The following is a 24,187-nucleotide window of genomic DNA, read 5'->3' on the forward strand; positions in this document are numbered from 1 at the left end:
GAGACTGGCTGTTAATAATAGAATAATCTCATTTCTGTGGTCCATGTCCTGTGGTTTGTACCTAACCGTTGTAATTTGACAGCTCAGATGACCAGAGCAGAACATCCAGCAGCTGTTATGCTCAGTAGCAGATTGTTAACTGTGATTATTGTTGTGTGTGCATCAGATCCAGCGCCAGCAGTAACTCGGCTCAGTCTCAGCTGCAAGCCTTCAGAGACTCTGTGGCCCGTCTGACGTCGGAGAGAGACACTGCAAAGAAAGAACTGGAGACGAAAAACAGCGACATTGTGGAGAAGAACAAGACCATCACCCAGGTCAAGAAGATCGGACGACGCTACAAGACCCAGTACGAGGAGCTCAAAGCCCAGCATGACAAGGTGGGGACTGCTGTTTGTTTCATGGCGTTAAAGGTAGACAACAAGTTTAGTATGGATGAAAACTGAAGGAGTGAATTGTGTGTTTGTGTTTGTGTGTTCCAGCTGGTTGAGGAAACGGCTGCTAAAGCAGGAAGCGAGGCGGGCACGAGTCAGGAGGAGCAGCAGGAGCTCCGCAAGTCTGTAGAGGAGCTGAAAGACGCGGTGCAGAAAAAACAGGAGGAGGTGAGCAGGAAGACATTTTAGTCCTCTATTAACCCAACATGCAACGATAGAGCACCACCTTCTTAATTAACACTACCTTGCTTTACATCCACTACATATAATTCCACATTTAAAGGCCGTTACACACCGGGGGGGGTGACAAATAGACGACACAAAAATACGAAATACTCGCCTGCGAATATTTCACACTCTGACACATATTGTAAACAAGACTCATCTTACTCGATTGTTGTTGTCACACAGGCGTTTTATGTCATCAGAAAAGTCACTCAGTGATCATCTAATCGTCATATCATTATTGGATGATGCATAAGAACATATAATTCGGAGCGCCTTGGTAGCCGAGTGGTAACAGCTCATGTCATATAACCGCAGCGTCCTGGCTTAGATTCTGGCCTTGGAATCTTTGTTGTGTGTCATACCCTTCTCCCTCTTTCTCTCTCTTTCTCTCTCCCCAATTTCTACTCTGTCATCTGTCCAACAAAGACAAAAATGCCCCAGAAATCTTTAAAAAAAGAACATATAACTCAGGATTTTGTTGAGCTAGAATCAGGCAGCTACCACTGGGTATGAAAAATGAAGCCAATGCAGAAGTGCCTTAAACTTGCATTCTTTCTAACAGCCAGCAGGGGGCGACTCCTCTGGTTGCAAAAAGAAGTCTGATTGTATAGAAGTCTATGAGAAAATGAGCCTACTTCTCACTTGATTTATTACCTCAGTAAACATTGTAAACATGAGTTTATGGTCTCAATCACTAGTTTCAAGTCTTCTTCAATACAGCATGATGTTCATTTAGTAAATGATGGTCCCATTTAGAGTGAAATAGACCATAAAGCAGGGGATGCTTTATGGCGTGGCTACCTTGTGATTGACAGGTCGTTACCACGGCGTTGTCCGTGTTTTCGTCTGAGAACTTTAACCCTTTCACAGTGTGTTTTCAGTTCATTAAGGTTAATTATAATCTTTTTCGTCGCCTAAAAATGTCTTATTCAGCGTTCGGGTGTACTTAGCTCCGCCCTCTCGTGTCACTTCTGGTTGTAAAGACCAAAATGTTGACAAAATCCAAGGTGGTGACGGCCAAAATGCCGACGTCATGGTGACTACGTCCACTTCTTATATACAGTAGGGTAGAATATATTAACAAACATGGCTCTGGTCCCGTGAAGTTTAAACCAGACTGTTAGAAAGTGTCAGTAGATTTTTTACATGTTTTTTCCTCCAACCAGGCCCAGAAGACCCAGCAGGAGCTGGAGGAAGTTAAGAAGGAAAACCAGCAGACCAAGGAAAAGTTCCAGGAGCTCCAAAACCAGCTGACACAGAAACAGAACCAGCTGACACAGGTACCGCGGCACATTCAAGTTATAAACTGTGACTAAGTCTGTATATGATCCAGCCAGGGTGCGACAAATACAATGTGAGCTGCTGTTAACTCCTTTAGAGAGCTTTAGGTGGTAATGACACCAGTGTTGAAGGTTTCAGCGTGGTAAAAGGCAGGAATCACATCACTGGCTCGACTGTCACCTCTTTGCTTCTATAGGTCCAGTCCCAGGTGTCCCAGACCCAGACGCAACTGCAGCAGAATCAGAACCAGCTGACTCAGAGTCAGAAAGAGCTTCAGCAAGCCAAGACCCACAGCCAGCAGGTAGGAAGTTCTGCCAAGAACACATCAACACTCTACACTAATATTATACAAACCTATTTTGCTGGATTTATAGTTGATATTTTTATTTTTTACAGGCACAGAACCAGTTAAAATCAGCTCAGTCTTTAGCTCAGTCCCGTCAGAACCAGATGCAGCAGATCCAGAGGGAGCTCCAGCAGGCTAAAGAGTCCCTTCAGCAGAACCTCGCTAATCAGAAAGAGCTCCAGCAGACCCAGCAAAGCAGTCAGCAGAGCCACAACCAGGAAGTCGGCAACCTCAAGACTGCTCTCAGCCAAGCGGAAAGCAAGGTGACGCCGAGGACTGCCTTTCTCTTTACTCTCTGTCTTTGTTTGTTTCAATACTTACCTTTATTTATACGTATACTTACACATACATTTAGCTAGCCTTTATAGTTCTGTCTCATACACAATGGACACACATATACAGTAAACATACTTTCCAACCCTCACGATTTTCCCAGGAGACTCCCGTTTTTCATCACCCTCTCCCGGTTTCCTCCCGGGGTCCTTTTCGTTATCTCAGCGTGTTTCTTTAACTGAACAGTGTATATAATCCCTACTGTTTCCACGATGACAATAGAGCTATACCAACTGTCGTTTCCCGGCGGAAGAGAGCAGTCTACGCTCGCGACGCAGCGCAGTTTGAGCTCATGTTTAAGCTGCACGACACAGCGTGCAGCGACCAAAGTTGGGCTTTGCTCGATGCAGCGAAAAGCCGCCGTGGCACGACACAAGCCGTTAGAAATCGTCGTATTGCCAGATTCTTGCCAATACACGTCCCTAATAATGCCTATACTGCACAGTGTGTGTGCGACTGTGTGTTTCTGTTTCAGAAAAGAAAGAAAATGTCATTATTTTTATTGAAAAGGTTGCTGCTGTTGTGTTTTATTTTTGTGCAACAGTTAAACTAATAAGTAGTGGTGTATCTGTGCTTACCTCGTAACAGGCGACTGAGCTTCAGGGCCAACAGGACAACCTGCAGAAGGTTAGGAAAAGTTTTGTCTGGTGATGTGTGTTGATAAATCTGTACTGTAGCATTTAAAGACTTTCTGTATGAGAAGTAATGAGATTTATCTACTTTATGGACTTTACTTTTCTATCCAAACCCCCACCCCACGCTGCCTGTTCTAATGTACAATCTTTGTCAGGTGGTTGGTGAGCGTGAAGCCGACATCAAGCGTCTGCAGGAGCAGCTAACCGAAGCTAACCAGGCTAATGAAGCCATCAGAGCCACGCAGGCCAACCAGAGCCAGAGTTCCCAGTCCATCCAGGCCAGCGACGCTAACGTCGGTAGTGACGCTAACCAGGCACAACAAGAGGAGCTGGCAAAACTCAGACAAGAGGTACTTCCACATCCTGCTTTCCCAAAATCATTCTAGAGAGTTCTATGTATACTACCGTATTCTGCAAGGTAAAATTATGTTTTTGTCAACGGAGTCTGGTGGCTTTGAACACCACGATATAACGGCTTCAGTCTTAAAAGCCACCAGACTCCTTTGACAAAAACAGTATTTTTACCTCGCAGAACACAGGAGTTGCTCGTCTACCGCTGCCTCGATCGGTTAGTTTGTTTGTGTTATTGTGGGACTTCCGGATCCAAACTAACGTGGCGTCCGCAGCAGTATGTTGCTTAGCTTCTGTGCCGGTACTGCTGTCTGCTTCTCCAAACTGGGAGCATTCAGACCCCCATCTAACTTACTGAATGTCACTGACTATGGATAAGGATATATGTTTATATATATGTATCATAATGCAGAAACGTATGTCAGGTTACGTGGGGAACATAAGGTACATATGGAACACCACTGGGAAACTACAGAAGGATATAAAAACCTAAAAAAAATAATAATAATGTACCCGCCCTTGAAGCAAGGTGACATGGTTAACTGTGTCAAAAGACTTGGACAGATCAATACAAAGTGTGTTAATAGTGTCAGAGCAGCAGTTCTAATATGGTGTTGTTCCCCTGCAGCTGTCTGAGAGCAAGAACACGGAGGAGCAGCTCCGACAGCAGATAGCTGAAAAAGAGGAGAAGACTAAGAAGGTCTTCATGGGAGCCAAGACCAAAATCAACCAACTAATCAGTAAGATCACATTATGCACAGTAAATTGAAAAGAGATCCTGATAAAGTACAAGTAATCAAGGAAGCTACTCTGTTACATCAGCTTACTTGAGTTTGTCACCTGTAGATGCGAAGGAGCAACTCAGTAAGGAGATAGAGGAGGTGAAACAGAGCAAGGAGGAACTGGAGGTGAGAATGAGCGCCCTCAAGTCTCAGTACGAAGGACGATTTCTTCGACTGGACAGAGAGCTGAGAGAACTGAGAGAGACCCAAGCACAGACCGACCCCAGAGAGGAACCACAGGACCAGAGTGGAGCTAAGGTACCTGCATCACGCTGGAGGTCACTGACTGTTTCATTAGATCACTTTGTCTCACCAAAATAGATAATGTAGTATGCTGTGCATTAGGCCTGCTCGATATGAGGAAAATCTGCTATGTGCGACGACATTGTTCGATGCGATTGAAGTGTGCATATTAGCTATACATATGCATGTATTTTATATATAACTATGCTAAATGTTGTTTCTAGAGCAGCAACAGTAATATTTACAATAGCAAAGTCACTATATAAACTCATTAATATCTCACTGGAAACAATCTAAAATGTTAATAAAATAAATAATATTCCTGACATGAAAATAATGAGTGAAGCTTAGAAAGACTAAAGAACACAGACATCAGTCAATAGGGGGAGACCTCCCTCTGTTTTCCAATTCCCATCCCTAAGTGGCTGTGTGCTGTTCGTTATCGTTAATGTAAAAGTTAAGAAGAAGTAGCTACTGTATATTACCCAGCTAATGTCCCGAGCGTCTGTGGAAGAAGTGGGGACGCAGAGCTGAGCTGTATACCGGTCATAGGAAAAGTGGAACTGCAATCCAAACACAAGTTCGTTATCCAATCAACCTGATCTAAGCATAATATACGACATTGTGCTCTCAAAGTAACCTACTTTATTTACGAGATATTATGAGTTTTTTCTCAGAATATAACATATTTTTCTTAAAATATTGTAAAAAATGTTATTCAAAATATTTCGATTTTATTCCCCAAATATTCTGACTTTTAACAAATATATTGCAACTTTTTTTCTTAAAATATTACAACTTCATTCAACTACTTTTTGCTTGTAATTTTACATGTATGACTTAGTTCTCTAAATGTAATAGCCCTCTGTGTTACAATGTCCTCTCCGTCTGAGTTATTAGTCATCTAACTGCAGTATTACAAACCTGTATCTGTGCTCAGGTGGGTGATCAGACCAGATCTGCAGACCAGAGACAGATATCTTTGAAGAGTCCTGCCCAGGACAGGGGAAGGTAACTAATGAAGACACACACACATATACATGCACAAACACCAGAAAACTACTCTGAAGAGTTGTAAACAGGCTTTTTCATTTACACTTTTCATAGAAATTTTCACTTTTCAGTCCATAGATGTGATGAGTTCTAGTATTCAGAGCCAGATTAGAATGGATCTAAGTTATAAAAGGTTGATTAAAGTAATATAGAACACACAAAAGAAAACTAATTGCAGTTAATAACAACTCTTCATGCTTTCTCCATCAGCTCCAACCTGTCTGACCCTCCCACTGCCAACATCCGCCCCACCACAAGTACTCCGTCTCCTAGCAACAAGCCAAGCCCCTCCCCTGGGAGCAAGTCAACGCCCCGTGCCAGCATCCGACCGATGGTTACCCCGGCAACCGTCCCCATCCCAACACCTACTGCCACCGTCATGCCGACCACACAGACTGACAGCCAAGAGGGTGAGAGCAAGAGATGAGGAGAAAGTAGAAGTAGAAGTTAGTAGTAGATAGTTGAAGGTTAATATAGTGTATGTTCAGGGACTAATGGTTAGATGTGACTATAAAGATGGTTAATATAGTGTATGTTCAGTTGGTAATGCTTACTTGTGAGCTGATGTGTCAGAGTGTAATATAACGTTTCACCCTACAGTGCTGATGAGTTCAGCAGCTGTACACTCGACCAGCTCCAGTCTGGTGAACACACCCACATCAATAACGCAGCCAACCAGCACCCAGACCACAGCTTTTGTCCAGCCCACCCAGCAGCATCAGGACGCGGGCCCCAGTATGGAAGCGGAGCGACCGTCCGCGTCCTCCTCTCTGAGTGGAACAGGTGAGCAGGCCTTTGTCCCAAACCCTCCAGCAACCATTGCAACTATACAGATATAAAGCCATAAAACACACCGTCATTGGCCTGTGTTGATCTCCCCACACATATAATAAGCTCTCACGTGAACACCGCAGGCTGTCATCAGTGTTACCAGATCTTGTGAGAGAAACAAGCAACCAGGTCAATAGAAACAAGTCCAAAAGTAGCAACATTCGCCCCTAAAAAAGCCCAAAACAAGCGACCTTACTAACCATAATATGAGAGAGAGAGGTGGCCACTTGATTACTTCATATATATGTATGAATTTATCTAGGATTGCTTGCATTTCATTGCATTTTTGCATCCATTTTTTGGCTTGTAACTTTACATTTTCTTGTCAACTAAATTTAAACAAGTTTAACATTTAATAATTTTTTTTGCATTTCGTTTAATTTTTGCATTTTTGCAGAGACCGTGAATCCAATGTCTGTAGGCCTCGTTAAAGAGAACGGTGCTGCGTTTCGTTCATGTTTTTCAGTGCTAACATGTTGAACCAGATCGGCATGATGTGCTCGTATATCACACTTACAATTACGGCAAACTGTCTTCGAATTGTCGGAGAGAGACAGGAGCTCAAATAAGCAACTACATTTTAGAAACAAGCCCAAAAAAAACGCAACCCACAACTACCAATATTTGTAAGCGACTTTTCAGGAAAACAAGCCCAAAGTCGCTGATAATAAGCGGACTTGGCAACTCTGGCTGTGATGGCGAAGGTGCCCCCCACTGTTGATGCCCGACTGGATACCACCTTAATTGTGTTAACTATTATCCTGATGTTGTCCTGTGTGTTTAAAGCAGGTTCAAAGCGAAGCAGAGAGGATGAAGACGAGGAAGAGGAGAGCAGACCAGAGAGTTCACAGACACCTCCGAACTCTAAAAAACTACGACTAAAACCAACGTTGGCGCTGCAGGTAAACACAAACAGAGACAGGACTCAACCAAATGCTTAATTCTCCATACACCGATCAGCCATAACAATAACAACATTATGTCCACTGACAGGTGAAGTGAATTACATGGATTATCTCGTTACAACAGCACCTGGCAGTGGGGGGGATATATTAGACAGCAAGTGAACATTTTGAACTTTGTGTTGGAAGCAGAGAAAAATGGGCCAGCATAAGGATGTGAGTGACTTTGACAAGGTCCAGATAGTGCTGGGTAGACAACTGGGTCAAAGCATCTCCAGAACTTCAGCTCTTGTGGGATGTTCCCGGTCTGCAGTGGTCAGGACCTACCAAAAGTGGTCCAAGGAAGGAAAACCGGTGAACCGGCGACAGGGTCAGACCCGAGGCTCATTGATGCACGTGGGGAGCGAAGGCTGGCCCGTGTTGTCCGATCCAATAGAAGAGCTACTAGAGCTCAAACTGCTGAAAAAGTTAATGCTGGTTCCGATAGAAAGGTGTCAGAACACACAGTGAGGAGCAGTTTGTTGCGTATGGGGCTGCGTAGCCGCAGACCGGTCAGGGTGCCCCACGCTGACCGAATGTTATGGCTGATCAGTGTATAACCTCTCAGGGTGATACTGGGATCACACTTAAAGGGATAGTTCAGATTTTTTGAAGTTGAGTTGTATGAGGTACTTCTCCATAGTCGGTGTATTACCTACAGTAGATGACGGTCGGCACGCCCCCAGTTTGGAGAAACAGACCGGAATATCTCCGCCATCTAATGTAGGTAATACACTGACTGTGGATAAGAACCTGATACAACCCCACTTCAAAAACAAATCCAAACTATCCCTTTAACCTGACGTGTCCAGCATAAATCCAACATTTAGCCTCAGGAAGAAAGCCAAGATTCAAAATGTTATCACTGAAGAAGTTGCTGTTTTTTTTTTTTAGCAGTCCTCACTGTTTTTTGTTTTTGTGTGTCTTTCAATTCCTTCATTATTAACGTATTGACTGTGCAGTTACAGCTGTGTAATGTGGTGTGTTTCAGATGGAAGGGGATGAGGAGATTGAAGAAGAGCTGAGGGATGAAGGAGAACAACAGGATTCACCAGATGACAGTCAGGTCAGTCACTAAGGCCTCCTACACGCTTGGCACACGGGAGAGGTTACAATCTGCAACCTCACCACTAGATGCCGCCAGATGTTACACACTGTACCTTTAATCTATAATGAAAATGGTTAGTTGCAGCCCCAGATGAGACAGATGTTAGTCAATGTAGTTGTAGATGACGCTACTACAGACATGCACATTAAGTTCACAGCTGTAAATCCTCTCCACTAGCAGGGGAATGACCTTCAGACCACCTGCAGTGGTGTAAAGTATTTAATAATAATGTGTTCATGTTTGGGTTGCAGGAGCTTCCAGACGACTGTTTCCCCGTTTTAGCCGAAGAGGACGAGGACATCGAGGAGGAAGGCGTGTCCCAGTCTGTCCCCTCTGATATGATGTCCTCTCAGGGCTCCGCTATTATCCGGGACGTCATCGTGATCGACACGGACAGCGAGAGCCACGAGAGCAAAGAGGGGGAGGAGAAGCAGGAGGACGAAGGTGAAGAGGACGACGACGAGGAGGAAGAGGAGGAGGAGGAGGAAGAAGAAGAAGAAGAGGAAGAAGAAGAGGTGCTGTTTTGTGTATTATCATGTTAAAAATGTTTTCAGCTTTGATCTATAGTCCGGAGTAAATAACTTTCTGTGTCTGCCTCAGTATAAGGAGGACGGGGAAGGTGATGAAGACGAGGATGATGATGATGCTGGTGGCAGCGGGATAAGGGGAGGAGAGGAGAGTAACGAGGAGAGCAGGGAGGCAGAAGAGGAGGGAGGGGAGGACGAGCCATCGGGAGCCACCAACACCGAGGATAGTGTGTGTGGAGCGTCTTCAGACTCCCAGCGTCCCTCTGAGCCGTCACACAGCAGTGAGTCCTTCTGTCCTCTCACACTCGTCTCACCGCTCCTCACTTATAAAACCATCTAATGTGAGTCGCTCCTCTCTTCCAGATGAAGGCAGCAGCAGCGCCGCGTCAGAGTCCGACCCCCCCAGAGACCTTTTCCACTTCCCCCCAACATCCTCCTCCTCTTGTGTACCCTCCCCCTCCTCCTCCTCCACCCTAACACCCCGCCTGCCCCACCCACGGAGGCCGCCACACCCCCTCCCACCACGACTCTACATCCAACCTCCGGCTCCGGAGCTGGGACCCCCACACACACAGGTACAAACACACACACACACACACAGCTTCATCAAATGAAACTGAACTAGGGGTGCTAATTTTGACATTTGTTTTAAACCAATAACTGATCCTCATTAACCGATTATTAACCGTTAACCGACAAGATTAGTGCGTCGCATGTAGCGGTGCGCCAGCTGTAGCGTATGGAGCACAACAGACAACTGAGTCCCCAGTTCACCCGTCCAGGAGAGTTAGCAGCCACGATGCTGCGTGTAGTGTCGAAGACACGTGCAGCCAACTTTACCAGTAACTCTCCACCATTTAGGATGTCAGCTGTGTTTCAGCCGGCGTAACGATAGCAAGTGTGCGACAGACCGTGAGTGTGGGGTTGTCAGTGGCGTTCTAGCTGTGAACGTGGCTGTAGCAGTGTGTGTAAAGTTTATTTGTCGGTGAATAAATGCTACAACTCCTCAAGACCCGAGCCATCTTCCTGTATCCTGTATCTCCAGCTCAGACTCTCTTAAGGTGGAGCAGCTTTTTTGCTCAGCTTTTTAATTAATTTTTAATCTTTCTTTTAACAGTATTAACCGATAGCATTAATCAGTTAAAATTCTTAGTGTCGGTTAACGGTTAAACGGTTAATTATGAACATCCCTAGGACTAACTAAAGTTGGCTGTAGCTTTATCACACAGGACACTGAATTTTCTCCAAACATCCTCATAGTAGACTACAGTGTTCATTTCATTAAAGAAAATTACGACGAAATATGTTCGCCAACAACCTTTTTTTCCATGACTAAGACCAGACGTTACCGACGTCATTAAACACCAACAGTGACGATATAAAACATGCAACATCGTTGATGAAAAAACACAAGACTAAAATGTAGTTTAAAAAATAAAAACTTTACAAAAGCAAAGCTGCGTTATTGAACCTGTGTTTTTTATCAGATATTGATAAGACAAAATCTAATGTGAAATAAGTTTGATTAAAATGACAAAATGATTGGTTTGGCTGGACTAGATTGACTGAAATGTTCAATATAATATGATGACTAAAGAAGGACATTTAACACGGGACTAAGACTAAATTAAAAAAGGACAAAATTAAGAGAAAAAAGTTGATTAAAATGTAATGACTTTTAGTTGACTGAAACTATGAATGTTGAGAAAATGACTAAAATTAAAAACTAATTACTAACAAATTGAACACTGGTAGCCTGTTAGCTCACTCATTCAAGTTGTTTGAAGGACAGTGCATTTAACTTTGACATTTTAGCCATTTAGATGACTCGATCACTGACTTGAAAATGTGCTGGAAGGTAATTGAATAAAATGTAGAAGACACTGACCGTGATGAAATGTGTTTGTTGATCAGAGACAGTCCTCTCAGCTGCGCAGACCATCAGTAGGACGCGGACCTCAGCTGACCCCTGGAATAGGCAGCATGGTAAGAGACGGAGTGTGTTGGATTACATTTACTGTTAATGGTGTCAGAAGATATCCGTCATGTGTTATTGGTGTAAAAAGGCTCGTGCTGTGTGTATGAAGCATGTGAAGTAGATCTGTGAGTGTGTTTGTGTGTTGCAGCAACATTTCTTTGATGATGACGACAGAATGGTTCCCAGTACTCCCACTCTGGTGGTCCCACACCGCACTGACGGCTTTGCTGAGGCTATACAGTAAGGTCTACGCACGCACGCACGCACGCACACACGCACACATTTTACAGTAAGAAGTCCTCAGAAAATTCCCCTCGTGATAAATCTCATGTTACCTCCCTGTGTGTCTTTCATCTCCTCAGTTCTCCTCAGGTAGCAGGTCTGTCCACCAGGTTCAGGTTTGGACCTCCAGAAGACCTGATGCCTCAGACATCAGCCTCACATTCTGACCTGGGACAGCTGGCCTCTCAAGGAGGTACGACACGCACGCTTACATCCACAGTCACACCTGAACTGATCTCAAAACAGTTACATTCATCCTGTCTGCCTGTCTTACTACAACTACTGCTGCTCTGTGTGTAGGTCTGGGGATGTATGAGTCTCCTCTGTTCCTGGCTGCTCACGATGAAGACGGAGGAGGACGGAGTGTCCCCACCACACCTTTACAAGTTGCTGCACCAGGTGAGACACACACACACACACACACACACACACACACACACACATATACACTCTCTGGACATTATTCAACACGTGAAACTTTTAAATCTCCAAATGCTGCATCGTGACTCTCTGTCTCTTCCGTCAGTGACGGTCTTCACAGAGTCTCTGCCCTCAGACAGTAGTGACCACATGGCATCCCAGTCGGTTCCCATGGTAACCACCTCCACCGGGATGGCTAGCGCTGCAGATGATGGAGATGAAGTCTTCATGGAGCACGAAGGAGAGGGGTGAGCGACTTCTGAACAGTCACACTGGGGAATCTATTTCAGATTGGATTTAGCATTATAGACATGACCTCTAACTATCTGTGTAAAAATGTAGCCACAACTTCACCGACTGACCGATCACGGTCCGGACGTATATACTCGGGTTTGGCTGATACTTGTTTTTAGGATGATGGAGTATTTGTGTGTTGAGTACAGTATTTGTGTTTTCCAGTTCTGGTATTGAATCGTCTTTGGAGAGCCAAACAGACATGGAACCAACAGGACAGCAGAGTGATGATGCTTCACTGCCGTCTACCAGCCAAGACCCCGGTAATTTATTCTGTTTACTGAACATCATTTAAACCCTACGAGCTTGATTTTCATTATGAACCCCAACCAACGTTTTTCTGGCAGAACTTCACTGACTTGTTCACATTCTAACATGTTAGCTTCCACATCAACACAACCTTTCACTTGTTTTATTACACGGCTTTGTTGAATACTCGATTCTGATTGGTCAATCACGGCGTTCTACGGTCTGTTATTTCTTTATAACAGTTCTGATGTTGGACTCTGGCGGACCGTTTTTGTGTCAAATTATTGATTTCTTGTTGTGAAATAAACCCCTTCATGGCGATGCAAGACCCACATCGCCCTGTCGGGGTTTATTTCACTACAATGACCGGCTCGCTGTACATTATCCCTTAACTTAGCTGTCATGGGCAAAACATATTCTGTATATTGAACTCGGTTTTCAGCCCACTAGCAACTACAGGCAACAACAACCTACTTTGGTTGTTGCTATGACACTGTTTTCAGGATTTAGGAGATGAAATATTTATTCATAAATCCATAGATCCATAAATAAAAGCATTGAAACCACAGCAGTTTGTACAGAGATGTAACTGGACTTTCATCACAACTGGAGGAATCCTTTTAACATTTAAAGTTTAAAGTCTCGATAACACTTCATTTTACAGGTCTGCAAATTTCATGGTAATTAGCTGATAATTAGCAAGTAATCTATTTGAAATTTCTTTGGAATTACTGCCAAATTACCCCAATAGTTACCTCAAAATGTATAAAAAAAATTGCTTTATTATAAACATAATTTAATAATTATATGCTAAAATAGCATATAATGGTTAAAATAGGGCCCTTAGTCTTGAGAAGCGGCGGCTCTTCATCGGAGGTGGAAAACTAATAGAAGACACTTCTGATCAGACACAAATCTCACCATCATGTGACTTATTGTCGACACAAATGTAACCTGGTAGCTGATGTCATGATTCAGGGAGTTTTTTTAAAGGAATTTCAAAGAAGTTATTTGCTAATTTGGATATATTTATCAACAGACATGGAAATAAAGCAGATCAATTAACTTTGGATTCCTATCCTGGAAATTACCAGCTGTTGGGAAATAGCAGAATATAATAATTAAATAATGTTTATAATAAAGTAATTTTTGATAAATTGAGGTAAATATTGGGGTAATTTGGCAGAAATTCCAAAAGAAATTCCAAATAGGTTATTTGCTAATTATCACCTAATTACCATGAAGTTTGCGGACCTGTAAAATGAAGTGTTACCGAAGCCTCGTTGCTCATCACCGGTTTCATTCACAGACACCAGCAGTGCCGCTCAGCGGCGCACATTGCCCAGCCTGATGAGCAGCCTGTTGGGCAGAGGGACCAGAGGAGGGAGGGTCGAGACCAGGACGTTACTCAGCCGCAGAGGTAAGAAACTAAAACCGTCCTGGACGACTGGACCTTCAGTGTGTCAGTAAAGATCATGCAGGGCTCCTCCATGTTTCTACAGTAGCCCAGAACAGACAAACCAAACGATGGTTCTAGAGAGAGACTTTTGCGTTTGAATTTGGTGGTTGTAAATGCACCTGAAGGCCACCGTAGTTCTTCTACACCAGGGATGTCAAACTCATTTTAGTTCATGGACCTCATACAAGCCCAATTTGATCTCCAGTGGGCCGGACCAGTAGAACAACACCTCCAATAATATAATAATCACTCATATTGTACACTTGCAGACAAAACTCCACTCCAGGGTATAATGATGAAGCTGTTTATTAAAGTGCAGTAAGCAGAGAGCAGCGTAAACGTGGGCACAGAAATGATGATGCTGGATCGTCTGGATCATCTCGGTCGTTAATTCTTTCTCCTCTTCGTTTGTTTTCAGGCACTTTCTCTCGAGGAGGAAGGGGAGGGGCCATGGGCAGAGGGGGCTTCGCCTAATGATGATGTCACCATCTCATCCAATAAGGAAACGAAAAGACGACACTTATTCCCTGGATTATTTTTTTGTTGAATTTTTTTGAGACATTCGGTATTCTCAATAATCACACTATTATATAAGAGATATGGGATGTACTGTAGATGCTCTGTATGTGTGTGTGTGGTCACATTGTTTGTGAAACCCAGTGATGAGTTTTTAGTTGTGTGTTTCACAGAGCGTTGTTATTTTGTTAGCATCTTCATTTAATACACTTGTTTTAATAATAAAGTTGAATAATGGATAGAAGCGTATCGTCCCAGCCGTTATTAAGTTATCTCTCATGTGTCTTTAGCAGTTGGGAGCTTTGGGGTTTTATAGAAGGTTGGAGCTGTTAAAATGTTTGATTGTATTTAGTTGACATCGTACAAAACAAAACTTTCTTCCAGGAGTTAAAAATCATGATATGAATGTATTAGAAAAACGTTTTGTGCGTTAGACAGTATATTTGCTTAGTAGAATTTGTTGCGCTGATACAGAGAATACCAGAACAGCGTCTCCTTGTCAGGATGTTGCTAAGGACAGCGCAGCCAAACTCTGATGGAGTTGACTGGGAGGGGAGGGTTAGCGTTTAGAGCGGCCAAGTTGGCTGCCACAGCAGCAGCAGCAGCAGCAGCAGCATCAGCAGCAGCTGCATCAGCAGCAGGGCTGAGGCTGGGTGGCGGTAGTGGGGGTGGGAATAATGCAGATGGGTGAGGTGAGGCCAGTACCGGCAGGTCACCTGAGATCTGGCAGCTGAAGAAGAGAGCTGCAGAGGAAAGAGTAGACAGAAAAGTATAATTTCAGCTCAGACACACTCAACCAGACACATATTACTACACTAAACTACTTTTCTCTCCGTCAGTGACTCGTAGAGTTAAGCTAACCTGTTGCTTTCTAATGAGGTTAAACAGAATAATGGATGGGTGGTTCTTACGTCCAGAGAAGATGTAGTGATCGTACAGATGACTGCTCTGAGGGCTGGGCATGGACAGAGCCGAGGTGACCGGGAAGGGGAATCCCTTCAGAGACACTTTGATGTTGATCTCTCCACTTAGAAGAACTGAAAGATGTGAGAAATGAAAACAACAGCATTTAAAGTGACAGTAGGCAGAATGGTTTTGGCATCATTGGGCTATAAATGTCATAATAACCTTTCAGCATATTGTAATTCAAGTGTTCTGAGAGAAAACTAGACTTCTGCACCTCCTCATGGCTCTGTTTTCAGGCTTTAAAAAATATATCCCATGATGGGAGACTTTAGCCAATCACAGGTCATTTCAGAGAGAGAGCGTTCCTATTGGCTGTGCTCCGGCTGGTGGGCGGTGCTTGGTATTTCCTCAACTGATCTCAACATGGCTGCCGGGTCACAAACTTTCTCATTTTACAGCTGAACAGTACACTATAAGATGATTCTGAAAACATTTGAGGAGAGAAATAGGCATTACAGTAACAGAATATTGATTCATATTTGATCAGCGCTGCCTAGTTTGACCGTCTGATCGGAGTTGGCGAGTGATTGACAGCTGCTCAGAGACGGCAAGGCTCCAGCTCGGCTCTGATTGGTTGTTTTCCTCCGGTCTGTGAAATCTTGCAGATGCCGTTAGGAGCACCAGAGGAACATGATTTTTATTAGATTACCTGTCTCATGCACTACTGTCACGATATAGTGAACGTTTTATAAAAAATAACTTTTTAATCATATTTGCTCCAATTCTACCTACTGCTGCTTTAAAGTACATTTAAAGAAATACTTCACTCAGAAAATGACCATTTGTTTATCCATTACTCGCCCCGTGTGAGTAAAAAACGTTTTTCTTGCATGCCTTATGCAGGCTGAATAAAAAAAACAAAAGTTATGATATAGTGAAGTAAAATGGTTAAATTGCCCCCATTTACATCACTTTAAGAAGTTTTCCTATTCCTTTTAAGAAGTCTACTTTGATAGTCATTTCTTTAATTTAACCTAATAAACTTAAGGTTTTATGTAATGATTTTTACTACTTATTGCAAACTAAATGCTCATTAGGACAAATAAAGTAGAGTTCATTATGATAATACTCTCTAAGTGTTTGGTTAGTGGTGTGGACCAACAGTGGGTTGGTGCCTATTTGTTGTGGATGTTCTTGGTGTGTCCCTATGCTGCAACTTTTGCTGGAATTTTTTTTTTTTAACCCATCCCTGGGCCTTTGAAGGAGCAGTTCAACAATTTTGGGGGAAAAGCATTGTGAGGCTACTGACCAGCCTGACGAGCGAAACGTCGGTTCAAGGAGCTCCTTGGTGTCTTGCTGCAGGAGGCGGTGCTGTCTGCTGGGAAGATGAACCTCTGCATGACGTCTCCTGGAGGACAAACATAAATAGAGCTACTGTTGGTAAAGTCCAAAAACTCAAACAGCATTAAAAAGACACACTATACGTCCATCTATCTGCAAGTTTGTTTTGTTATCTCCACCAGGAGATTATGTATTCGGTCGTGAGTGTCTGTCTGTCCACGGCTAATCTCTCGTACTGCTGGACTCTTCAGCCTGATATTTTTTGTGCTCCTTTATGACTGTATGCTCAAGGCCCTCTCGTGGTTGTGGTGATTCACACTGTTTGAAAAACATAGTTTATTGACTGTTTTATACCGGGATTGAATACTGACTCCTAATCCAACAACTACTTCAGTTGGACTCTTGTTCCCGCTACGGATTACGAATTGTTCCCCTCTTGATTTGCACGCCAAGGTAGCTATGCAGCGTATGTATTACTATCGCTTAGCAAATGACAAGACATCCTGTTTTAGTCTCTAATAATCTTGCACATGTTGAATTTTGTGCAGCTACATTTGCACATTTACTAACTCAATTTTTTTTTTTTAATAAAGAACAAAACAATGTAACTTCTGACAGAAATTCATTCGTCCGACGAGTTAATCGGTCCTCGGTCCCCCCCCCCCCCGTACGCTGCACAGCAAACAACGCCCGACGAAGCTGAAATTCGGTCCGACTCTAAAATGAGTCGTGCAGCTCAAAATTCAGGCCAGAAAGGCAAGACAGTGAATCCCTCCCCAGCTCTAGATTGTGCCTCCGTCTCTCTGTCTGTCTGTCTGTCTTCCTCACCCTTCATAAAGAAGTACACAGTCTCTGGTGTGCTCGTGGTGGCCGGTACTGCCAGAGCAGCATTGATGCTTCCTGTCAGACCCGGGAACTCAGATGCCAGAGATTTGGGGTAGCCCGGCTCCATCACCATGTTCCCGTCTAGACGCCAGTACTGACCTCCCTGGAGCGACGGTTGAGGAGGACAGATGGTGAGAGAGAGGATAACTTTCAGAAGTGATCTTGTAGTGTGTAGACAGTGAGTGGCCATTACTGTAACACATCTTGGCATAAACATACAGTATTCAGTAAAGATAGAATGTTTACCAACACCGCTTACTTATTTTACTTAGTTTACCTACAGTATATATGTTACTAGTAGTACTTACTGTATAATCTAGTATCAATGTAACAGTACAGAAATTGATGTAGTATTAATATTATTAACGTGAGTAGTTGTAGTAATAGTCAAAGCAGCAGTAGCAGAAGTAACACAGTGGATGTAGTTGCAGTAATAATGGCTTATAGTAATATTGTACCTTGATGATGTAGGTGTTTCCGTGGCAGTTGCAGCGTGTGAAGACGGTATCGATGGGAGAGGGGACGCCCAGAGTGTCTGTGATACTCTGTGGAGGACCAACTGAGCGACTGACCGGGTCCACTGACCAGAACATCTCACCTGAATCACACATATAAGTCAAACAGCTCACACTAAGATCATACACATACAAATTATATAAACACTATATTGAAATTATATTCCCAGTACTGTGTTTACAGAATATCCTTTTATCCTCAAGTCATTACACACACTTTAATATGTAGAAACAATAGAACATCTATCCAGAAGGGCCTCTCGACGTGACAGTTTGCAATAACACACACTGATACTGACCTTTAAATATCAGAATGGTCCCGTTGCTAAGAGCTGTCAGTCCATTGATGGGAGAATCACTGCATAGGTTGACATCACCAAGGAGTCCTACACACACAGAAGACACTTCTGATCAACACAAATCTCACCATTGTGTGACTTATTGTCTACACAAATGTAACCTGGTAGCTGATGTCATGATTCGTTTTTTTTTTTTTTTTAAGAAATTTCAAAGAAGTTATATTTTGAACACAGTGATTAGTGGTTAGTTTTCAGTATTTTAAAAGATTAAAAGTAATTTTGATACAAAGACACTGAATATTCAAAACATTTTTCATTACTAGAAACTTAAATATATAATATCACATTTGTAATATTTGTATATGTAAAGACACAAGAGACTGAAGTCAGGACCACTTGTCCTACCTGTCCCTGGTCCCTCAGAACCTCCTTCCACCAGAGCCAAGGCCTGGGCTATGTCCTGCAGGGTGCTGGGTCTGGGCCTGGAGCCTGCTGGGTCACTGAGACCTGGGGACAAAAAAAAACAACATTTAACATTGTTTAGACAAATGTAATAAATCAAATTAACACTTGTGTTTAACATATCTAGGATACAAGTTATTTTTTAAACGACAGCACCGGGTGGGCATTGACATTACCATCAACAGCTCCAGGGCCAGAGGGAGTGACAGGAGCACTGCCGCCCAGAGTCGGAGCACCGTAGCTGGGCAGAGAGGAGCCACGTGCTGGAGAGTATGGAACTCCATAATCAGAGAAAGGCATTGGCTGGAGACCGACGGGGATTTTCCTCACACCTACAGGAGAAAAAATATTTGTTTTATGTTTTTATGTAATTAGACAAAACAAATTTTAAATTAGTTCAACATTAAAACAACATCTACCTGTGTACCATTCCTCGCTCGCACTGTTGGACATTATCCCTTCGCTCTCTGATCTCCGTTTCCCTGAGGAGGAGAAAAAAATATATATATATACATATCAGTTGTATGAGGACTGTAAGGACACAGCTGTTATCCAACATCAGTTTGGTATTCAAAAGGGAACACAAAAGGCAGATACTCGGTACAGCAACATGTTTCAAGCTTGTCTGAAGAGAGTAAAACTCAATATATTGTATTCTGAGTAGCTGCCTGTTGCTTTTGTGTTGGATGTAGAGCTGCAACGATTAATCGATTAGTTGTCAACTTTTAGATTTGAATAATTTTTAGGAAAAAGTCAAAATTCTCTGATTCCAGCTTCTTAAATGTGAATATTTTCTGGTTTCTTTACTCCTCTATGACAGTAAACTGAATATCTTTAAGCTGTGGACAAAACATCAACATTATTCACAATTTTCTGACATTTTTTTTAGACCAAACGACTAATCGATTAATCGAGAAAACAACGACAGATTAATTTACAGTGAAATTAATAGCTAGTTGCAGCCCTCGTTGGATGTTAGAAGGACTGTGATAAATGCAAATGCAGAACCCCCTGTTCTGATTTCATACAAAAAGTAAACTTTTTAAACTTTGTATGGTGGTGTGTTCTTTATAATATGACAGTTTTCTTAAAATTAGATTTTAAAAAATTGCAATATATTGAATCGTAACCCCTGTATCATGTTACGTATCGTATCGCCAGACTCTAGCCAATACACAGCCCTATTAAATACATTCATTTCATTCTGTCAATTCAGATTCATATTCCGGCTTCACACATGAGCAATAATGGCCCTATTTGGCAGGTTTAAATACCCTTAAGGATTGTTTGGTTACTCTATTCATTGAACAGTAATAGATCAGGTGAGTGATAGCAGATTCCAGTGTAAAAGCTGCAGTGTCAGTGAAAGGGAAGCTCTTCTGCTGGTTAGTTAGTTAGTTGTTATACTGCTCACCTGAAGCTGCAGTCCTCACCGGCTTGAAAGCCGCGGTGCGTGAAACTGACCTTCTGGCATCTGAAGACAGAGAGACGAGGTGGAAGAAAGCATTCAGATCAGGATATCTTGTTCATTCAGTACCCAAGCTTGTTAAAGCAGCAGTAGGCAGAAAGTTTTTGGCATCAATGGGCAAAAAATCCCTAATAACCTTTCAGCAAATTGTAATTCAAGTGTTCTGAGAGAAAACTAGACTCCTGCTCCTCCTCATGCACAGAGGAACATGATTTCTTTCAGATTACCTGTCTCGTGTACTACTTTTTTTTAATCATATTTTCTCCATTTCCATCCACTGCAGCTTTAACATCACTATAGTTGTCTATATGTTTCACAGTAGGGCACTGTGTATACATGATTTGCTTTAGCTGTGGTGGTTGTTGTTGTTGATGGACATTACCGCATTGTCGCTGGTAGTCATGACAACAGGTGCTGTACTGGGTGCACTGTGGATCACACTCGCACACCCGACCACGTCTGTATGCCTCGCCACAGCGACCCTGACAGGACTGAGCTGAAAACGACAGACAGACCAACAGAACATCATCAACACAGCAGAGCATGTTTCAACATTTCAACTGGTCAAAACTGTCTGCCTGATTCTGCATGAAACAGGGTAGCAGAGAGCAGTGAGACCTGAGGAGACTAAAAAGCTTTGTAGAAACCAAAACAATAAGCTAAAGAGGGTAAAAGTTCCATAGAAACCAAAACAATAACATGAAGAGGATAAAGAGTTAATAGAAACCAAAACATTAAGCTAAGAGGCTAAAATGCTCCATAGAAACCGAAAAAATAGCCAAAAGAAGCTAAAAAGTTAAAGGAAACAAAACAATGAGCTAAAGAGGCTAAAAAATCTATAGAAACCAAAACAATAAGCTAAGAGGCTTAAAAGTTAATTGAAACCAAAACAATGAGCAAAACAGGCTAAAATCCTTATAGAAAACAAAACAATAAGATGTTGAGGCTAAAAAGTTAGAAAACAAGACAATAATCTAAAGAGGCTGAAAAGCTCCATAGAAACAAAATAAATAACCAAAAGAAGCTAAAAGGTTAATAGAAACCAAAACAATGAGCTAAAGAGGCTCCAAAGTTGTAAAAAAAAAGGAGTAAAACAAGTTAAAAAGTGAATAGAAACCAAAACAATGAGCTAAAAGGAGGTAAAACGTTCCAAGGAAACGAAAGCTTAACGCCTATGCTGCAACATTTAATCACTATAAACTAAAAGTCAGACATAATAAGCGTCTAATCCTTCTCTTTGGTCTGTTCTACTTACATATCTTTGCTATATCTTAATACTTTTTGATCATAATTCACACAGATAAATCAATACAAATATAAATGTAGATCTGTTGAGTGTCATACCGCCGGTGCAGGTAGCCTGAAAGTCTTGGCAGCACTCATTATGATGCATGCAGTTGAAGTCACAGGTACACTGCTGGCCTCTGGTGAAAGCCTCCCCACAGCGACCCACGCAGCTGCCTGAAGAGAGACGCCACAATAACACTTTAGTTTTTCATAAAGCATATCATAACTTTAAATAGATGTGTCAGTAGTGCGTACCTGGTCCAGCAGCAGTAGTGTAGGTCACGGCAAGGCCACACAACAGAAGCCACAGTGACATCTTCATCATCATCATCATCTTCTTCTTCACCCAAGAACTGAACCGAATCAACAGTTGTGATTTACAGAGAGAGACGCTGTAATAGAAAGAGTTACCTTCTCAGTGTGTCACCTCTCCTCGTCTTCTTTCAGTCCGTCAGTCTGTTGCTTTTATACACGAGAGACAGGACACTTTAAATTAGCATCACACACAAACACACACTCGTACTACGCCCACAGAACAAATAAAAACTGCCAAGACATATTTAAACTTCCTACACAGGCAATAAATGAACTCCTACACACAGTAACCAGACCACAGATGGAAAGTAAATAATTACAAGTGACCGTAGTTACTTAAAGCCGGTCTTCTCCTTCTTTTCTTTGTATTGTTTTATATTCTACGTTTTACAATATCAAATCATTTCTTGGTCTTACTATTCTTTTAAGTTACCATTGAATTAAAGCTGCAGTAGGCAGAAAGTTTTGGCATCATTGGGCTAAAAATCCCATAATAACCTTCCAGCATATTGTAATTCAAGTGTTCTGAGAGACTTCTGCACCTCCTCATGGCTCTGTTTTCAGGCTTTAAAACATCTAGCCCGTGACGGGAGACTTTGACCAATCACAGGTCATTTCAGAGAGAGCGTTCCTATTGGCTGTGGCGGCCGCGTCACAAACTTTATCTTTTCACAGCTAAACCGTGCACTACAAGATGATTCTGAAACATGTGAGGAGAGAAATAGGCATTAATGTAATATGATATTGATTCATATTTGATCAGCGCTGCCTAGTTTGACCGTTTGATCGGAGTTCGTGAGTGATTGACAGCCGGCTCTCATAGACAGCAGCTGGACAGCTGACCTCAGATCAGCTCTTAGTGCTTGTTTTCATCCGGTCTTTGAAATCTTGCAGATGCCGTTAGGAGCACCGGAGGACACAGAGACACATGATTTTTTTCAGGTTACCTGTTTCATGTACTACTGTCACGGTATAGCGACCGTTTTATAAAAATAACTTTTTTTTAATCATATTTGCTCCAATCTCACCTCCTGATGCTTTAATCAAAATATATTATAGTACTTAAAGGGACTCTATGTAAGAATCCGAAATTGCTTGATTGCAGTGACACCTGTGGCTGTTGAGTCAATGACAGTCATGGTACGTGTCCACAGCCTCCGTGCTTTCCAGGCCCCCCATTCATTGTCTATGTAAGCAGCCGCGCAATGCATTCTGGTAGCGTGGCGTCGCGATTCGAGAGACTAGGCGTCGCAACGCCCGCTCCTCGTTTGCATAAAGTTGAAGGTTCGTCTACTTTATGTAAATCACGGGCGTCCGACGCGGCTCGCCACCTCTCGAAACTCCCGAGGATCTTTTAAAATAAACGTTGTCGATCCAAATTAAAGACAGATTCAGCGACTGCATGGATTATTTCTCGCCTCAAATGTTTTCCGAAACACATTTCAGTGAACTATTTACGTGAAATAAGAGAAGAAAGTTTCCAAACAAGCCTCCGGACTGGTTCCGGTTTGAAAGCTGGGAGCAGCAGCCAACGGCGGGAAAGTGTTCGTCCAATCAGGAGCCGAGTGCCTTGTTTCTAGGGACAGCACACCAAGCGTCCAATGCTGGGAAGCGTTGCGTCCCCTTGCGATAAAAAACGCCCCTTTGGACACGTACCATTAGCGTCCTGTTGCTCGCGCTTGTGCTCGCACTACGTAGACGCGAGCGAGCATCAGTCAAAACAGTGAAGTGACGCACACGAGACTGAATGTGATTGACAGCTAAAACCACAATATCACTTTATATTTCACATGCTCGGCAGTAATGTTAGCTTATCTGTCCAATAGGAATTTCGCCAGTTTTGATACCTAAAACAAAACGAAGGTTCCTCCGTGACTCGAAGGCCCGGCCGATGTTCATCCTAGTTTTCCTCTCCAACATCGATCACATTCCTGTTTTGTTTTCTTCACTCGATATAAACTTTGGGGGGGTTTTGTGCTTCCATGGAGTTTGTGTTGTTTGAGTTGTGGTAGGGGCTGGTCGTCCCGAGCGAGTGCAACGTCCCATCGGTTGGATTTTCCCAGAAAAAACAGGCCCCCATTCTTCACATAAAAAGCAGTCTACCGGCGGATAGAGGAAACCCAGAAAGTCGCGAAAGGTCTCATTTTTTAGGTGTAGGTTACAACCTGTTCCCACATTGCCAATTAAAACTTACATACAGTCCCTTTAAGTACATTTCAGTGCTTCTTTGAGGTCTGTGGCTTCACCCACACGTGATATTACTCCTACCTGTTTTCTCAGCCGGCACAACTTGAGGAATGAGGTGCTTGAGCCAAAACTGATGTCATGTGGTTTTGACAATTATTCAGTGGAGTTTTAATTGTTTAACAGCTCAGTCCGTGGGTCATAAAAAAGTGTCTGCATGTGTCACACATGACGTTC

General features: G+C 42.8%; 2 protein-coding genes across 5 annotated transcripts in view; one reads left to right on the plus strand and one right to left on the minus strand.

The window, feature by feature from the left end:
* Positions 1 to 14,532, plus strand: part of LOC141776522 (nucleoprotein TPR-like) — a 32,406-nt gene extending 17,874 nt beyond the window's left edge. The window contains exons 31-55 of one of the 4 annotated variants that reach the window (XM_074650163.1): positions 167 to 377; positions 480 to 599; positions 1,826 to 1,939; positions 2,137 to 2,241; positions 2,337 to 2,549; positions 3,208 to 3,246; positions 3,410 to 3,604; positions 4,234 to 4,345; positions 4,452 to 4,645; positions 5,571 to 5,641; positions 5,894 to 6,093; positions 6,284 to 6,466; positions 7,301 to 7,416; positions 8,447 to 8,521; positions 8,815 to 9,078; positions 9,164 to 9,371; positions 9,454 to 9,665; positions 11,005 to 11,076; positions 11,217 to 11,308; positions 11,431 to 11,543; positions 11,651 to 11,749; positions 11,877 to 12,018; positions 12,230 to 12,327; positions 13,623 to 13,733; positions 14,191 to 14,532. In XM_074650163.1, the coding sequence (XP_074506264.1) occupies positions 167 to 377; positions 480 to 599; positions 1,826 to 1,939; positions 2,137 to 2,241; positions 2,337 to 2,549; positions 3,208 to 3,246; positions 3,410 to 3,604; positions 4,234 to 4,345; positions 4,452 to 4,645; positions 5,571 to 5,641; positions 5,894 to 6,093; positions 6,284 to 6,466; positions 7,301 to 7,416; positions 8,447 to 8,521; positions 8,815 to 9,078; positions 9,164 to 9,371; positions 9,454 to 9,665; positions 11,005 to 11,076; positions 11,217 to 11,308; positions 11,431 to 11,543; positions 11,651 to 11,749; positions 11,877 to 12,018; positions 12,230 to 12,327; positions 13,623 to 13,733; positions 14,191 to 14,246 (3,415 nt within the window). In that variant the 3' untranslated portion in view covers positions 14,247 to 14,532. The remainder of the gene's footprint in view (positions 1 to 166; positions 378 to 479; positions 600 to 1,825; positions 1,940 to 2,136; positions 2,242 to 2,336; positions 2,550 to 3,207; positions 3,247 to 3,409; positions 3,605 to 4,233; positions 4,346 to 4,451; positions 4,646 to 5,570; positions 5,642 to 5,893; positions 6,094 to 6,283; positions 6,467 to 7,300; positions 7,417 to 8,446; positions 8,522 to 8,814; positions 9,079 to 9,163; positions 9,372 to 9,453; positions 9,666 to 11,004; positions 11,077 to 11,216; positions 11,309 to 11,430; positions 11,544 to 11,650; positions 11,750 to 11,876; positions 12,019 to 12,229; positions 12,328 to 13,622; positions 13,734 to 14,190) is intronic. The other 3 variants (XM_074650165.1, XM_074650166.1, XM_074650164.1) reach the window with 3 other exon arrangements.
* A 126-nt stretch (positions 14,533 to 14,658) lies between these two features.
* prg4a (proteoglycan 4a) lies at positions 14,659 to 21,897 on the minus strand. The gene is made up of 13 exons (XM_074650167.1): positions 21,707 to 21,897; positions 21,509 to 21,625; positions 20,547 to 20,660; positions 20,111 to 20,170; positions 19,116 to 19,178; positions 18,873 to 19,028; positions 18,640 to 18,741; positions 18,235 to 18,321; positions 17,879 to 18,018; positions 17,364 to 17,523; positions 16,504 to 16,602; positions 15,200 to 15,325; positions 14,659 to 15,031 (listed from the first exon to the last, which is right to left on the minus strand). The coding sequence occupies exons 1-13, from the start codon at positions 21,783 to 21,785 to the stop codon at positions 14,799 to 14,801; spliced, it is 1,536 nt and encodes a 511-aa protein (XP_074506268.1). The 5' UTR covers positions 21,786 to 21,897; the 3' UTR covers positions 14,659 to 14,798.
* Positions 21,898 to 24,187: the final 2,290 nt, after the last annotated feature.

This window comes from Sebastes fasciatus, chromosome 11 (assembly GCF_043250625.1).
Source record: "Sebastes fasciatus isolate fSebFas1 chromosome 11, fSebFas1.pri, whole genome shotgun sequence".
Lineage (NCBI taxonomy): Eukaryota > Metazoa > Chordata > Actinopteri > Perciformes > Sebastidae > Sebastes > Sebastes fasciatus.